Source organism: Salmo salar, chromosome 11 (assembly GCF_965601325.2).
Source record: "Salmo salar chromosome 11, fSalSal1, whole genome shotgun sequence".
Taxonomy (NCBI): domain Eukaryota; kingdom Metazoa; phylum Chordata; class Actinopteri; order Salmoniformes; family Salmonidae; genus Salmo; species Salmo salar.
In genome coordinates this window covers 88,050,003-88,067,378 of record NC_138301.1, presented here as the reverse complement: position 1 = coordinate 88,067,378, position 17,376 = coordinate 88,050,003, and the positions used below count along the sequence as shown (strand labels likewise).

General features: G+C 42.8%; 1 protein-coding gene and 1 non-coding gene across 2 annotated transcripts; both read right to left on the bottom strand.

The window, feature by feature from the left end:
• Positions 1 to 1,367: 1,367 nt before the first annotated feature.
• Positions 1,368 to 4,955, bottom strand: LOC106563033 (proteinase-activated receptor 3). The gene is made up of 2 exons (XM_014128240.3): positions 4,771 to 4,955; positions 1,368 to 4,050 (listed from the first exon to the last, which is right to left on the bottom strand). The coding sequence occupies exons 1-2, from the start codon at positions 4,835 to 4,837 to the stop codon at positions 2,954 to 2,956; spliced, it is 1,164 nt and encodes a 387-aa protein (XP_013983715.2). The 5' UTR covers positions 4,838 to 4,955; the 3' UTR covers positions 1,368 to 2,953.
• An 11,915-nt stretch (positions 4,956 to 16,870) lies between these two features.
• On the bottom strand, positions 16,871 to 16,968 carry trnat-ugu (transfer RNA threonine (anticodon UGU)). The gene is made up of 2 exons: positions 16,927 to 16,968; positions 16,871 to 16,906 (listed from the first exon to the last, which is right to left on the bottom strand). It is a non-coding gene; the product is annotated as a tRNA-Thr (tRNA).
• Between the last annotated feature and the right edge of the window lie 408 nt (positions 16,969 to 17,376).

Here is a 17,376-nt window from a genome sequence, read left to right as displayed (position 1 = left end):
TAGCACGCATTACAACTGACTAGGTATCCCCCTTTCCCTTTTATAACATTGTAAATGATAAACTTACCCATGACTTTCTCATGTAATATGCTACCAATTGGATTATGGTATCTTAACATTATGATTCCAATATATAATAGCTTGTGGTTCTTTCATTGTACTTGTATCATGACATTGATGATTATAAGTAACTTCCTGTGAAATACACAGGCCTACATTCATGTGAATGGGTCATTTGGTTAAATTGTGGCTTTGCAAATCTATCTTTACCCACCAACAACACCAACATCTCTGCATTCCTCTTCCATGCCATTTGACCTTCTGATTTTGTCTCTGTGTTCTGAAATCATTCTCGGCAAATAAATGAGGTGGAATTACAATGCTCCCCATGCCAACCCCTAGTTAAATAAAGGTTAAATAAATAAATAAACGCTCCCCACGCTAGCTAACTAACATGCATCTCATTAGCTTACACACAGTGGCCTGCTGTAGCAAGCCAGCTAGCTAATAGTACAATACTCTTCCTAGAGTTGGCTGCCTGGCCAAACTGAGCAATCGGGGGAGAAGGGCCTTGATCTGGGAGGTGAGCAAGAACCCGATGGTCACTCTGATAGAGCTCCAAAGTTCCTCTGTGGAGATGAGAGAACCTTCTAGAAGGACAACCATCTCTACAGCACTCCACCAATCAGACGGAAGACGGAAGCCAATCCTTAGTAAAGGGCACATGACAGCCTGCTTGGAGGTTGCTAAAAGACACCTAAAGACTCTCAGACCATGAGAAACGAGATTCTCTGGTATGAAGAAAACCAAGATTGAAATATTTGGCCTGAATGCCAAGCGTCAAGTCTGGAGGAAACCTGGCACCATCCCTACAGTGAAGCATGGTGGTGGCAGCATCATGCTATGGAGATGTTTTTCAGCAGCAGGGACTGGGAGACTAGTCAGGATCGAGGGAAAGATGAACGGAACAAAGTACAGAGAGGTCCTAGATGAAAACCTGCTCCAGAGCGCTCAGTACCTCAGACTGGGGCAAAGGTTCACCTTCCAACAGGACCACGACTCTAAGCACACAGCCAAGACAACGCAGGAGTGGCTTCGGAACACATCTCTGAATGTCCTTGAGTGGCCCAGTCAGAGCCCGGACTTGAACCCGTTCGAACATCAGTGGAGAGACCTGAAAATAGCTGTGCAGCAATGCTCCCCATTCAATCTGACAGAGCTTGAGAGGATCTGCAGAGAAGAATGGGAGAAACTCCCCAAATACAGGTGTGCCAAGCTTGTAGCGTCATACCCAAGAAGACTCGAGGCTGTAATTGCTGCCAAAGGTGCTTCAACACAGTACTGAGTAAAGGGTCTGAATACTTAAGTAAATGTAATATTTCAGTGTTTTATTTTTATACATTTGCAAACATTTCTTAAAACCTGTTTATGCTTTGTCATTTTGGGGTATCGTGTGTAGATTAATGAGGAACAAAAACAATTTAATCAATTTTAGAATAAGGCTGTAACCTGAATACTTTCCGAAGGCACTGCAAAGGGTTATGTTTGGGGCAAATCCAATACAACCCATTACCGAGTAGCACACTCTATATTTTCAAGCATAGTGGTGGCTGCATCATGTTATGGGTATGCGTGTAATCGTTAAGCTCCATCTATGGAATGGAGCTAAGCACAAGCAAAATCCTAGAGAAATTCCTGGTTCAGTCTTCTTTCCACCAGACACTGGGAGATGAATTCACCTTTCAGCAGAACAAAAACCTAGGCCAAAACTACACTGGAGTTGTTTACTAAGAAGACAGTGAATTTCCCTGAGCGGCCGAGGTACAGTTTTGACTTAAATCTGCTTGAAAATCAAATGGCAAGACCTGAAAATGGTTGTCTAGCAATGATCAACAACCAATTTGACAGATCTTGAAGAATTCTGAAAAGGATAATGGGCAAATGTTGCACAATCCAGGTGTGGAATGCTCTCAGAGACTTACCCAGAAAGACTCACAGCTATAATCGCTGCCAAGGTGAATCTAACATTTATTGACCTAGGGGGTTGAATACTTATTAAATCAAGATATACTAGTGTTTTATTTTCATGAATGTATTACAAATGTTAGAATTTTTCTTCCATATTGACATTACAGCGTATTTTGTGTAGATCTTTGTAACACAACAAAATGTGGAAAAAGTAAAGAGGTGTGAATACTTTCTGAAGGCACTGTATTTACATTTGAAATACATTCTGTAATATATGTTGTCATGTATACATTATTTGGCCAAATGTAAATATTTCACATGTATCCTTAAAAGAAATCGAATAGGTTTTTTAAGGAAACAACACATACAATAGACATATATAGGCCTGTGCACACACACACACACACACACACACACACACACACACACACAAACACGCATACAGAATTCCAGTCCAGTCTACTCAGAACACAGAGTCCCAGTATTGATACAGTAGTTGGCGTTCCTCTCTCTGTTTGTGGTTGGAAGGGTCCCGTTTAGGACTTGCCAACAACAAATTGCCAATTGACTCATTCATCCCCTTTCCTCTCCCCTGTAACTACTCCCCAGGTCGTTGCTGTAAATGAGTATGTGTTCTCAGTCAATTTACCTGGTAAAATCAGGGTTAAAAAAAGAAAAAAAGAGTCACACACAGATCTAAACCGATTTCACATATGAAACTGGATCTGAGAAGAGATGAGAAATCTCACTGAGATCCATAACTGTCTCAAACCCTGATCCAGTTTCTGGCCTTATCTTCCGATAGTCAGTCACATATTCACAGTTGAGTTCTAGATTGAAGTGGCTGACACAAATTTAGGCCTGATGTTGCGGTCCAACTTCTAATCCAGGTTACGTCAAATTCAGGTGGGGATGCTCATGGTCTTCCCCTTGAAGCTCGTGGAATAAATGTGGATTATTTTGTTCATCTGATCCGGATTAAGAATCAGGTGGAGATGCTCAGAGTCTTCCCCTTGAGGGTCATGAAGTGGAGTTTGGATCCGGCTGATTTGGACATAAGGAGGAAGAGGAATGGGTCCAGGCAGGCATGCAGACAGCACAGACACACTGCCACGTTGAAGTAGCCGTAGAAGCTGTCCTCCTTGTCCGCCAACAGACGCACATAATGCAGGAAGTGGAGGGTCCCGGCGGGGCCGAAACATGCCACGAAAATCACAAACACCAGCGAGCTAGCCTTGACATAGAGCGCCCAGTCGTGGTGTGAGTGGTTGAGTTCTCGGACTATCCGTGCATAACACACAGCCGTGACCACCAGCGGGACTAGTAGACCCAGAAAGGTCAGGCCCAGCTTGTAGTAGAGCAGAGGAGCATGGGAGCTGTAGTCCAGTGGAAGAACATCATGGCAAGTGGTGAGGCCAAGCTGAGGGAGGTGGTAGCTCTGCCGGACCAGGAGCTCGGGTATGACAGCCGCCCCAAACACCCCCCAAACAACCACGCTGGCCCAGGCGGTATAGGCCCTCTTAGGGAGGCTCTTGTAGAGAAACGGGCGCACCACGGCCAGGTAGCGTTTGACGCTAATACAGGCTAGCGTGTGTGCCGAGCAGTACAGGTTGCCGTAGAAACAGGCTGTGACGATGCGGCAGGCAGTCTCGCTGAACACCCAGTGGTTGCCGTGGAGATGGTAGTGGGCCTTGAAAACGAGGGAGAGGAGGAGGAAGAGGTCGGAGACGGCCAGGCTGCAGTAGAGGATGGCCGACGACACCCTCCTGACTTCGGTGACCACGGCGGACAAGATGGCGACGTTGGCCGGGATCCCCACGACAATGGCCAGCATGTAAAAACCGGGGATGACCCACCTGCTCAGGGGGCCGGCGAGGTACGCCACTGTGTCATATCTTAGCAACCACAGCGCCGGAGGGGTAGGAGCAGAGGAAGTGGGGAGGCCAGAATAATGGGGTGCTTGTTGTGTCTGTGTCTGTTGGCTGGCATTAGGGAGAGAGACAGACTTTAACTGTATGATTGTTCCTTTAAATGTTCTGGGAATTTGAGTGATGTTCCACTTGGATTTCTTGGCCCTTTTCCCTGGGGAAGTACACGAAGGGGGGGACACATTAGGATTTGGTAACCATAACAACTCACACTGAAACTACAGGCTATTCAAAACAGCTTTTGTTGTTTGTTTTTCACGTATGTATTCATTTATTTGGTTAACGGTGTTCATTTCCATAGGGATACATAACAAGTGACAGTAAATAATTGAAAGAGAGAAATATGCAGGAAACAAAACACTATGCTTTTGGTTTTCTAATATCCTAAAGCATACAGTCAATTTAGTAAAGTTAAGGTATTTTGACATGTAATGACTTAGTTTAACAACTATGGAAATGAGAAGAGCTGCTAAAATGGAATGGCCTCAGCGGTTAGTCAAAGGTGTGGTTTTCACTGAAACATGCTGGAACACACGACCAGAATGTGAGTCAGGAGAGATAGAGAAACCTCTATCTGTACAAGGTAAATTAATCAAATCTTACACAATGCTTCAGTGATTCACATAACTACTGTGTAAAGATATGCAAGTTATTGCAACAAAAAAAGGATTTCATAGTGCTAAACATTTATTCAATTCTACAAAACAACTTCTTATAAATCAAACTTGATAAATCCCACAGTTGGCAAAAAAAAGTGAACAAACATCTGTACTAAACATTTCTTAAATTATTAGATGAGCATTTTAGTTTCGAAGTCTTTCAAGAATTATTACTTTTTGATCAAATGTTATCAATAATGTGTTGTTGTCTTTACCTTTGGATTGAAATGTCACATCCAGCAAAAGAAAAGAAACCAATAAAAATAGCAAAAGTTTCCCCATTGCCAGAGTTTGTCTGAATAGTCCTTTGAAATAATAAACTTTAACTATCAACAATATAGGGAGATCTCTCTTGATGTCCGGGTAGATCACATCTGTCAGGAAGTCTCTCTGTACTTCTGTCAAGATTTTCTCAGTGAGTTAAACCAGAGAGAGGAAGGCGGAGCAATAGGCTGTAGAAAAGTATTTGGCTAAGCTATGTCATCCTGGCAGCACACAGACAACCTGCCACTACCTGTTTGAGCCTAAAGAGCTCTTTTGAAGACATTGCATTTCTAACATACAGTACCAGTCAAAAGTTTGGATACACCTAGTGAAGAATAGTGAAGAAATCATAACTATGAAATAACACATATGGAATAATGTAGTAACTGAAAAAGTGTTAAACAAGTCAAAATATAATTTATATTTAGATTCTTCAAAGTAGCCACCCTTTGCCTTGATGACAGCTTTGCACACTCTTGGCATTCTCTCAACCAGCTTCACCTGGAATGCTTTTCCAACAGTCTTAAAGGAATTTCCACATATACTGAGAACTTGTTCGCTGCTTTTCCTTCACTCTGCGGTCCAACTCATCCCAAACCATCTCAAGTGGGTTGAGGTCGGATGATTGTGGAGGCCAGGTCATCTGATGCAGCACTCCATCACTCTTCTTCTTGGTCAAATAGCCCTTACACAGCCTGGAGGTGTTTTGGGTCATTGTCCTGTTGAAAAAGAAATGATAGTCGTAATAAGCGCAAACCAGATGGGATGGCATATCGCTGCAGAATACTGTGGTAGCCATGCTGGTTAAGTGTGCCTTGAATTCTAAATAAATCACAGACAGTGTCACCAGCAAAGCACCCCCACACCATCACACTTCCTTCTCCATGCTTTAAAGTGTGAACCACACATGCGGAAATCATCCGTTCACCTACTCTGCGTCTCACAAAGACACTGCGGTTGGAAGCAAAAATCTCAAATTTGGACTCATCACACCAAAGGACAGATTTCCACCGGTCTAATGTCCATTGCTCTTGTTTCTTGGACCAAGAAAGTCTCTTCTTCTTATTGGTGTCCTTTAGTAGTGGTTTCTTTGCAGCAATTCGACCATGAAGGCCTGATTCACGCAGTCTCCTCTGAACAGTTGATGTTGAGATGTGTCTGTTACTTGAACTCTGTGAAGCATTTATTTGGGCTGCAATTTCTGAGGCTGGTAACTCTAATGAACTTATCCTCTGCAGCAGAGGTAACTCTAACTCTCCTTTCCTGTGGCGGTCCTCATGAGAGCCAGTTTCATCATAGCTCTTGATGGTTTTTGCGACTGCACTTGAAGAAACTTTCAAAGTTCTGGATTGTCTGACGTTCATGTCTTAAAGTTATGATGGACTGTCGTTTCTCTTTGCTTATTTGAGCTGTTCTTTCCATAATATGGACTTGGTATTTTACCAAATAGGGCTGGCTATCTTCTGTATACCACCCCTACCTTGTCACAACACAACTGATTGGCTCAAACACTTTAAGAAGGAAAGAAAATCCACTAATGAACTTTTAACAAGGCACACCTGTTAATGGAATTGCATTCCAGGTGACTACCTCATGAAGCTGGTTGAGAAGAGAGAAGGCTTGGAGTGTGCAAAGCTGTCGTAAAGGCAAATGGTGGCGACGTTGAAGAATCTCAAATATAAAATTGATTTTGATTTGTTTAACCTCTCTAGGGTATGTGGGACGAAATCATCCCACCTAGTCAACAGCCAGTGGAATCGAGTGGCGCGATATTCAAATACCTTAGAAATGCTATTACTTCAATTTCTCAAACATATGACTATTTTACACCATTTTAAAGACAAGACTCTCATTAATCTAACCACATTGTCCGATTTCAAAAAGGCTTTACAACGAAAGCAAAACATTAGATTATGTCAGGAGAGTACCCAGCCAGAAATAATCACACACCCATTTTTCAAGCTAGCATATAATGTCACAAAAGCCAAAACCACAGCTAAATGCAGCACTAACCTTTGATGATCTTCATCAGATGACACTCCTAGGACATTATGTTATACAATACATGCATGTTTTGTTCAATCAAGTTAATATTTATATCAAAAAACAGCTTTTTACATTAGCATGTGACGTTCAGAACTAGCAAACATACCGAAAACTTCCGGTGAATTTACTAAATTACTCACGATAAACGTTCACAAAAAACATAACAATTATTTAAAGAATTATAGATACAGAACTTCTTTATGCAATCGCGGTGTCAGATATTAAAATAGCTTTTCGGCAAAAGCACATTTTGCAATATTCTGAGTAGATAGCTCGCCATCACAGCCTAGCTAATTTGACACCCACCAAGTTTGGCGTTCACTAAACTCAGAATTACTATAAGAAAAATTGGATTACCTTTGCTGTTCTTCGTCAGAATGCACTCCCAGGACTTCTACTTCATCCACAAATGTTGTTTTGGTTCAAAATAATCCATAGTTATGTTCAAATATCCTCTGTTTTGTTCTTGCGTTCAAGACACTATTCGAAGGGTGACGCGCGGACGCGTATCGTGACAAAAAAAATCAAAATATTCCATTACCGTACTTCGAAGCATGTCAAACGCTGTTTAAAATCAATTTTTATGCGATTTTTCTCGTAAAATAGCGATAATATTCCAACCGGGAGACGTCTTTTTCGTTCAAAGACTGAAAATGTAAAATGGCCTCTTCACTAGCACGTGCGCACCCGTCTCATTGTTCTCAGATCGACCACTATCCAAATGCGCTACTGTTTTTCAGCCATGGGCTGCAAAGTCATCCTTCAACGTTCTGGCGCCTTCTGAGAGCCTATGGGAGCCTTAGAAAGTGTCACGTTACAGCAGAGATCCTCTGTTTTCGATAAAGAGAGTATAGAAGGCCAAGAAATGGTCAGAGAGGGCACTTCCTGTACAGAATCTTCTCAGGTTTTGGCCTGCCATATGAGTTCTGTTATACTCACAGACACCATTCAAACAGTTTTAGAAACTTTAGGGTGTTTTCTATCCAAATCAAACAATTATATGCATATTCTAGTTTCTGGGCAGTAGTAATAACCAGATTAAATCGGGTACGTTTTTTATCCGGATGTGAAAATACTGCCCCCTACCCTAGAGAGGTTAACACTTTTTTTGGTTACTACATGATTCCATATGTGTTATTTCATAGTTTTGATGTCTTCACTATTATTCTACAATGTAGAAAATTGTCAAAAAATAAAGAAAACCCCTTGAATGAGTAGGTGTGTCCAAACTTTTGACTGGCACTGTACTTTCATTGCAGTAGAGTACTTCAAACATCTTTGGGCTATCAAGTTAATGCTGCCAGCCTAATTTTCTGCTGCTGAAGAACTAGTCTCGCAACATCCACAATAAGCAAACACCACCCATTAGTGGTAACCAGTCAATCCCTGTCATGTGTCGTTTAGAAAACATTCTTTTGCCTGGAGTTGTGCCATCCTCTCAGTGAAGCTTTATTGATGGGAATGACGTTTACACCTGCTAAAGGAGCAGGACTATGACACTTTTTATAGATCAGATAAACAAAAAGGGTGGTTAAGAGAACTACTCTATTGGTGTACTGATCAAGTCACTTGAGCTATTTAGTCAAACAGAAAGTAACACTCCAGTAAACTTCCATTTGATGTATGATCTTATCTTAGTAACAATACTTCTAATACTGATTCATAAACAGTGAAATATATGACGTGGTAAAATGACACACATTTCTGTCTGTTTCCTGTTTGTCAGTGAGGCCCTTCAGTGACTTTTTCAGCCAGTACAGGGGACTGCAGAACGAGGAAGGAAATGCCTGTCTGAAGCTGATAAGCTAGTCCGAACAAGAGCCTTTCTACTCATATTTTACATATCTTTACACGTCATCTTCACATATCTTCTGAGGGAACTGTTGCCTACAGAACAAAGCGTTTTGCTAACAAAAAGCCCCCTGCTCTAACTGTAGGAGGCAATTAGACAAAACCAATCATATTTTTACAGATCACCAAAATAGAAGTCTAGAATAAGCCCCCTGATCTAAAGTGTTGTATTTATTTTTTTATTTAGCATTTTTGTTATTTCGATCAGGCTCCAGCAGCTCCAAGGTGTGACCCTGTGGCACGTCTTGTTGTGTCTGTGCCTCTGACACACAGGATGCTAGCTGACAGGAAAGAGATGAGTGTATTCTAATCATGTCTGAATGATCCTACCAGAGACCCAAACCACGCGGTCCTGTAGACATTTCTGAGACGAATGATTCTCACATGTTACAGACAGGGAATAAATGCAATATTTTGGGTGAATACTGTAGGACATGGTGGTGTAATTGATATATGACTGGATTGGGTGAATACTGTAGGACATGGTGGTGTAATTGATATATGACTGGATTGGGTGAATACTGTAGGACATGGTGGTGTAATTGATATATGACTGGATTGGGTGAATACTGTAGGACATGGTGGTGTAATTGATATATGACTGGATTGGGTGAATACTGTAGGACATGGTGGTGTAATTGATATATGACTGGATTGGGTGAATACTGTAGGACATGGTGGTGTAATTGATATATGACTGGATTGGGTGAATACTGTAGGACATGGTGTAATTGATATATGACTGGATTGGGTGAATACTGTAGGACATGGTGGTGTAATTGATATATGACTGGATTGGGTGAATACTGTAGGACATGGTGGTGTAATTGATATACTGTATAATTGGAGGACTACAGTGACTCTTGGCGTTTCCCTGACAATATAGGGTGTAGGGGGTGAGTCCCAAAGACCCTCCCCATTATTGATTAAGGGGACCTTAAGGTTCATATGTTTTGCTGCAAATATTGTCTGATTGCTAATTTCACCAATAAACCAATGATTGACAAGGAACAAGGAACCTACCCCGACAAGGGCTAGTCATTAACAACGCACATGTTTTTAACACCCATGATTCTTGCCATGCGTTAAAAACATGAATGCTTTTAGTGCTCCCATAATACAATATAACGTATTATGTTATGTTACAGCAGTGCTGGGCACTCTTGGCCTGGTACATTCTGTAATACGACCCCGAAGTAAGTAATCAACAAAGATTAAGCAGAAGAATCCACAGGTTCTCTTTTCTCTGCCTTCCTCATTTGACCACTAAGGCCTGTCAGATCAGATTGTATTACAGCCTCTCTGGTCCTGATGACATTCTGTTAGTCTGTATATTACTATTGTCTGGGGAGTTTTGCTATTTACCATTTAGTCAGTTATCTGATGTTGATTTAGGTTTTATTATGTTATTACACAACATGGCATGGATTATGTAGCATTGCTATTCACATCATCAATGCATTGATTGGTTCACTGAGGTTTATAAGTGTCTATTGCATTAATCTGTATATTAATTGGACTGCGTTTTCGTAGAGATATGACTGGGTTTGGCATGGCTTGATTTTAAGGAAACAGCTAAGTATGTCCAACAGAGGGCAGTGTTGCCCAATTGGCTTTTTATTAGGGCTGACTACAAACTGGAAGCTGCTTCAATGATGCACCATCCATGTTGGTCAGCACTGTGTCTCTTTCAGTGGCAGACATAATTGGTCAATTTGGATGTTTTCCCAGTGCTACCCCATTCCTGGTAGTCTAGCTGGTCATTATGTGCCTGTTATATAAATGTATTTAGATCTGGGCTGCATCACAAGCCAGGAGAGTTATCCCCTGGAAGGATCCCTAGCCAACTAAAGTATGCCAGGGAGCTAAACCCTCTGGCATAGGTGACAGCATTAGTGCAGAAACTGGTTCTATCACAGCTGTCCAAGTGTCTGAGCTCTGTAGAGGGCAGTGAACAAGGACAGAACTATCTATAGGGAACAGCTTTCTGGAATGGAACGCAGCACTGGCCTCATGCCATAGAGTTAACCCCTGTGCTCTGTGTTGTCATGGTCAGTTTCCTGCCTTCTCCCTTAGCAAGAATGAGCTGGTGTTAGTGGTGAATCAGTTAGTGGTCTTCTGAGCAATGTGACCCAAACACAGGGTACTGTTTTAAAGTCTAGCTGCACCTTCAGTGGAAAGAACAGAATATGACGTAACACACACATGCAAGCACCACACACAAACTTAAACCCATAACTGAATATATAACATTACTGTGATAAATGCAACACATTTTGGGACCGTTCCACCTCAATGAAAATCCTAATGTTTCCCTAATAAGTAAAGCATGAGGCAGTTGAAAGTGAGAGAGTGTGCATTGCTACTGTAGTAGTAATGTGAGTGAGTGTGTGTGTTCTTGTTTGAACCCAGGGTGTGTGGTTCTGAGTTTTCACTGCCTTCTCACTGTCCCAGGGTAAATTATCCATGCTTCCCCTCTCCCTCCCACACACACTCCTATTCCATCGCCCCACACACACACATATAACCTTTCCCTCAGCCCTCACACAGCACCCATGAATAGTCCCCCATACAGCCAGGACTAGCTCAACATGATCTGATAGATGAGGATTCACTGATGATTTACAACATTAAAGTACAGGTGCAGGAAACTGCTTAAACATGTCTCTATTATTTCAGTTTTTTAGGAGTTTGTAAAGTGTTAATATTTCAATAATTTCACTGTAAATTGTGCAATTGTACAAGGATTTCTTGAACATATGTCTTTCTATAAGGGCACAAGGCGAGACCCAGATGCAGACACAGGAGGCAGATGGTTGGGGACTTAGATGTTTACTCATTCAAAAAGGGGTAGGCAGGAGAATGGTCGTGTACAGGCAAAAAGTCAAAACCAGTTTTGAGTCCAGTAAGTACCGAAGGGCAGGTAGGCTCGAGGTCAAGGCAGGCAGTCAGGCAGGCGGGAATGGAGTCCAGAAAACAGGCAAGGGTCAAAACCGGGAGGACTAGCAAAAGAGAATATAAAAAGGAGTACAGGGAAAAAAACACGCTGGTTGACTTGATAAACATACAAGACGAACTGGCACAGAGAGACAGGAAACACAGGGATATATACACCGGGGAAAATAAGCGACACCTGGAGGGGGTGGAGACAATAACAAGGACAGGTGAAACAGATCAGGTTGTGACACTTTCTCTCTCTCTAATTCTGGATAGCAATCTTTGTGAATATCTGCCTTCCTCTATCATCAGAGGAGTGTTCAGGTCAGATTGCTGTAAACCACTCAGGCCCGATGCAGTGCAGACAGACAGTAGTTGTTCAGTACTGTAACTTCAGCAACATTTTAGGATTGGTTGAACTGGCCTTTACACCTAATTTCCTATCTCTGGCTGAAAAATGTCATGTGATCTCCGGGAAATAGCGGAAACCCAAACCCATGAAACAAAGACACCACCCTAAACACACACACACACACACCACACACACACACACACACACACACACACACACACACACACACACACACACACACACACACACACACACACACACACACACACACACACACACACACACAGAGAGAGAGAGAGAGAAAGAAGACAGTCTGTCTGTGCAGAAAGCTCTGTCTGGATAAACTAGCATCATATTTAATCTGCCTCTCTAGACAGGAAGGACATTAACAGATAACACCAGATGGACCCTGGTGCTGCTGTAGGTCAAAGTTTGACTATCCAGCCTCTTCCGTAAAGAACCATGTTTTTCTTACATGTTTACTTTGTAACTGTCTGTCTCCTACTACCTTTTCCCAGCAGTAGTGGCAGTTATCATGAAAATGTCAGATCTGAGAATCCTTAACCAAACTGGAAGGCAGAACCCACCTACTGTTACTCAATTATAAGCCATCACTATGAGTTAATTGCGAACCAGATTCCCGGTAGTGTGTCTAGGGTCACAGTTACGTTCTGGTACAGTGACTTTATTGCAAACACCGCTTGATTATTTCCTTGCCTTGTGTGGCTGGGAATGGTTTGATAAATAAAAAAAAATAGGACAACTATTTTGTGTATGCCACAGATAACGACCATAAGACGTCAAATATTTCAACGTTGTTGTGCGTTTCTGGCCAGTTGCCCTCATAGAGCATTTTTGTTATTTCCTTACTACGCTGAGAAATAATCATTTGCTTACATTCTGTTCAATCCTTCAGACTGAAGTTGGCAACGAGACTTTCAGTAACTCCACAGCGAAAATAAGATGAGCACAACTTTGTCACACTGAGACAACATCAGAAATTCTTACCCAGAGTGCATACACTTTTATACTGGTCCGCCATGGGAATCGAACCTACAACCCTGGAGTTGCTAGTGCCATGCTCTACCAACTAAGCCACACGGGAGCCATATGAGACAGCTTTGTATATAACGTACAGAAAGACCAAGGTTAAGGCTTATCCTTCCACAGCTACTTCAGTAGTGGACTCATGCCTTCACGGTCAGACTGTTACGTAACTCCCTCCCCCCCCCAAAAAAAACAAATTAGAAGAAAGGCGAAAGAGAGAGTTGTGGTACTTCGTAATCAAAGGCTACGTTCCAATGTACTGTACTAGCATACCACTTTAAGACATCCCCAGTACATTGCTCCATTTTAAGAGCCACTAGGTCTACTATGGATATTGGAAAACAGCCTTGCCACGCCTCCAAAGCCGAATAGACTTCTATAAACAACATCAGGGTAACCACTAACCAGAGTCTAAGTAAAAGTTACGCAAGTGACTTAGTCACTTATTAACTCTGATATAATCAATGAAGTCATCTGTGGATGTGGATTAGATGGACTGGATAGAGAGTGGACTCTGACCTATGGATAGAGTGGGGGCTTATGTTACCCTACAAGGAGAATTTAGTCATATCCAGTGCAGGGTGTGCTGCAGCGCAGTCAGATACAGCATCTCAAATAAAAATGTATCTGTCACATACACAGTTTACAGCCGGTATGAGAGGAAATGCGCTAGCTCCCTCAACAAGGCAGTAACAATAAAAACAATAACATTAATAAAAAGAGTAAAACATAGCAAGTAATAGAAGTAATAAGAGCGGTAGTATGCATAATAATAGCCTGTATTAGGCAACACTGTATTTACAATATAAAGTGAGCAGTGACCTTGGTCACGCAGTTGAATAAATAGTATATAATAGAACAGCAGCATTGACTGTCTGTGTGTGCAGTATGTGTGTGTGAGTTCTGAGTGTGTGTGTGTGTTTATGAGTGGTTGTGTGTAAGTGTTGGTTGTGTGGGTAGTCAGAACATGATACATTGGCAATTTTGTAGGGCAATATTGCCAAGCCATGTTGCTGGCAACAGAGTGGGGCATGAGACACTGGATCAATGATGAGCATTGATGAGCATTGATGAGCATTGATGAGCAGCGATGAGCAGCGATGAGCAGCGATGAGCAGCGATGAGCAGCGATGAGCAGTGAGCAACAAGGACATGAATAATAGATTTCATATGAATCAAATCAAACTTTATTTGTCACATGCGCCGAATACAACAGGTGTAGACCTTACCGTGAGAGAGTTGCTTACTTACAAGCCCTTAACCAACAATGCTTTAAGATGTTTTTAAGAAAAAAAAGTGTTAAGTAAAAAAATCGAAAATATAAGTAACAAATAATTAAACAGCAGCAGTAAAATAACACTAGCGAAGCTATATACAGGGGGTACCGGTACAGAGTCAATGTGCGGGGGCACAGGTTAATCGAGGTAATTGAGGTAATATGTACATGTAGGTAGAGTTAAAGTGACTATGCATACAGTGAGGGAAAAAAGTATTTGATCCCCTGCTGATTTTGTACGTTTGCCCACTGACAAAGAAATTATCAGTCTATAATTTTAATGGTAGGTTTATTTGAACAGTGAGAGACAGAATAACAACAAAAAAATCCAGAAAAACGCATGTCAAAAATGTTATAAAATGATTTGTATTTTAATGAGGGAAATAAGTATTTGACCCCTCTGCAAAACATGACTTAGTACTTCGTGGCAAAACCCTTGTTGGCAATCACAGAGGTCAGACATTTCTTGTAGTTGGCCACCAGGTTTGCACACATCTCAGGAGGGATTTTGTCCCACTCCTCTTTGCAGATCTTCTCCAAGTCATTCTCCAAGATTTCGAGGCTGATGTTTGGCAACTCGAACCTTCAGCTCCCTCCACAGATTTTCTATGGGATTAAGGTCTGGAGACTGGCTAGGCCACTCCAGGACCTTAATATGCTTCTTCTTGAACCACTCCTTTGTTGCCTTGGCCATGTGTTTTGGGTCATTGTCATGCTGGAATACCCATCCACGACCCATTTTCAATGCCCTGGCTGAGGGAAGGAGGTTCTCACCCGAGATTTGACAGTACATAGCCCCGTCCATCATCCCTTTGATGCGGTAAAGTTGTCCTGTCCCCTTAGCAGAAAAACACCCCCAAAGCATAATGTTTCCACCTCCATGTTTGATGGTGGGGATGGTGTTCTTGGGGTCATAGGCAGCATTCCTCCTCCTCCAAACACGGCGAGTTGATGCCAAAGAGCTCCATTTTGGTCTCATCTGACCACAACACTTTCACCCAGTTGTCCTCTGAATCATTCAGATGTTCATTGACAAACTTCGGATGGGCATGTATATGTCCTTTCTTGAGCAGGGGGACCTTGCGGGCGCTGCAGGATTTCAGTCCTTCATGGTGTAGTGTGTTACCAATTGTTTTCTTGGTGACTATGGTCCCAGCTGCCTTGAGATCATTGACAAGATCCTCCCGTGTAGTTCTAGGCTGATTCCTCACCGTTCTCATGATCATTGCAACTCCACGAGGTGAGATCTTGCATGGAGCCCCAGGCCGAGGGAGATTGACAGTTCTTCTGTGTTTCTTCCATTTGCGAATAATCGCACCAACTGTTGTCACCTTCTCACCAAGCTTCTTGGCGATGGTCTTGTAGCCCATTCCAGCCTTGTGTAGGTCTACAATCTTGTCCCTGACATCCATGGAGAGCTCTTTGGTCTTGGCCATGGTGGAGAGTTTGGAATCTGATTGATTGCTTCTGTGGACAGGTGACTTTTATACAGGTAACAAACTGAGATTAGGAGCACTCCCTTTAAGAGTGTGCTCCTAATCTCAGCTCGTTACCTGTATAAAAGACACCTGGGAGCCAGAAATCTTTCTGATTGAGAGGGGGTCAAATACTTATTTCCCTCATTAAAATGCAAATCAATTTATAACATTCTGCATTTTTTTGTTGTTATTCTGTCTCTCACTGTTCAAATAAACCTACCATTAAAATTATAGACTGATCATTTCTTTGTCAGTGGAAAAACTTACAAAATCAGCAGAGGATCAAGTACTTTTTTCCTTCACTGTAGATAATAAACAGAGAGTAGCAGCAGCGTAAAAGAGGGGTCTGGGTAGCCATTTGATTAGCTGTTCAGGAGTCTTACGGCTTGGGAGAATCTGTTAAGAAGCCTTTTGGACCTAGACTTGGTGCTTCGGTACCGCTTGCCGTGCAGTAGCAGAGAGAACAGTCTATGACTAGGGTGGCAGGAGTCTTTGAAAATGTTTAGGGCCTTCCTCTGACACTGCCTAGTATGGAGGTCCTGGATGGCAGAAAGCTTGGCCCCAGTGATGTACTGGGCCGTACGCACTACCCTCTGTAGTGCCTTGTGGTTGGAGGCCGAGCAGTTGCCATACCAGGCAATGATGCAACCAGTCAGGATGCTGTCGATGGTGCAGCTGTAGAACCTTTTGAGGATCTGAGGACCCATGCCAAATCTTTTCAGTCTCCTGAGGGGGAAAAGGCTTTGTCCTGTCCTCTTCGTGACTGTCTTAGGATGTTTGGACCATGATAGTTTGTTGGTGATGTGGACACCAAGGAACTTGAAGCTCTCAACCTGCTCCACTGCAGCCCTGTCAATGAGAAGGGGGGCACGTGTAACAGTGTAGGTTCCGTCCCTCTCTTCGCCCCAACCTGAGCTTGAACCAGGGACCCTTGCACACGTCAACAACTGACACCCACGAAGCATCGTTACCCATCGCGCCACAGTTTAGTCATTTAGCAGACGCTCTTATCCAGAGCGACTTAGAGTAGTGAATACATACATTTCATGCATTTTTTTTGTACTGGCCCCCCGTGGGAATCGAACCCACAACCTTGGCGTTGCACACACCATGCTGGCATTACAAACACCATGCTCTGCCAACTGAGCCACAGGTTGTGGGCTCAGTTGGGCCACAAAAGCCGCGGCCCTTGCAACGCAAGGGGAACAACTACTTAAGGTCGCAGAGCGAGTGACGTCACCGATTGAACCGCTATTAGCGCGCACCACCGCTAACTAACTAGCCATTTCACATCGGTTACACATGCTCGGTTCTCCTTTTCCTGTAGTCCACAATCATCTCCTTTGACTCGATCATCATTGTTGGTGATCAGGCCTACTACTGTTGTGTCATCAGAAAACTTGATGATGGTGTTGGAGTCATGCCTGGCCATGCAGTCATGAGTGAACAGGGAGTACAGGAGGGGACTGAGCATGCACCCCTGAGGGGCCCCCTTGTTGAGGATCAGCATGGCGGATGTGTTGTTACCTACACAACTCTTACCACCTGGGGGCGGCCCGTCAGGTAGTCC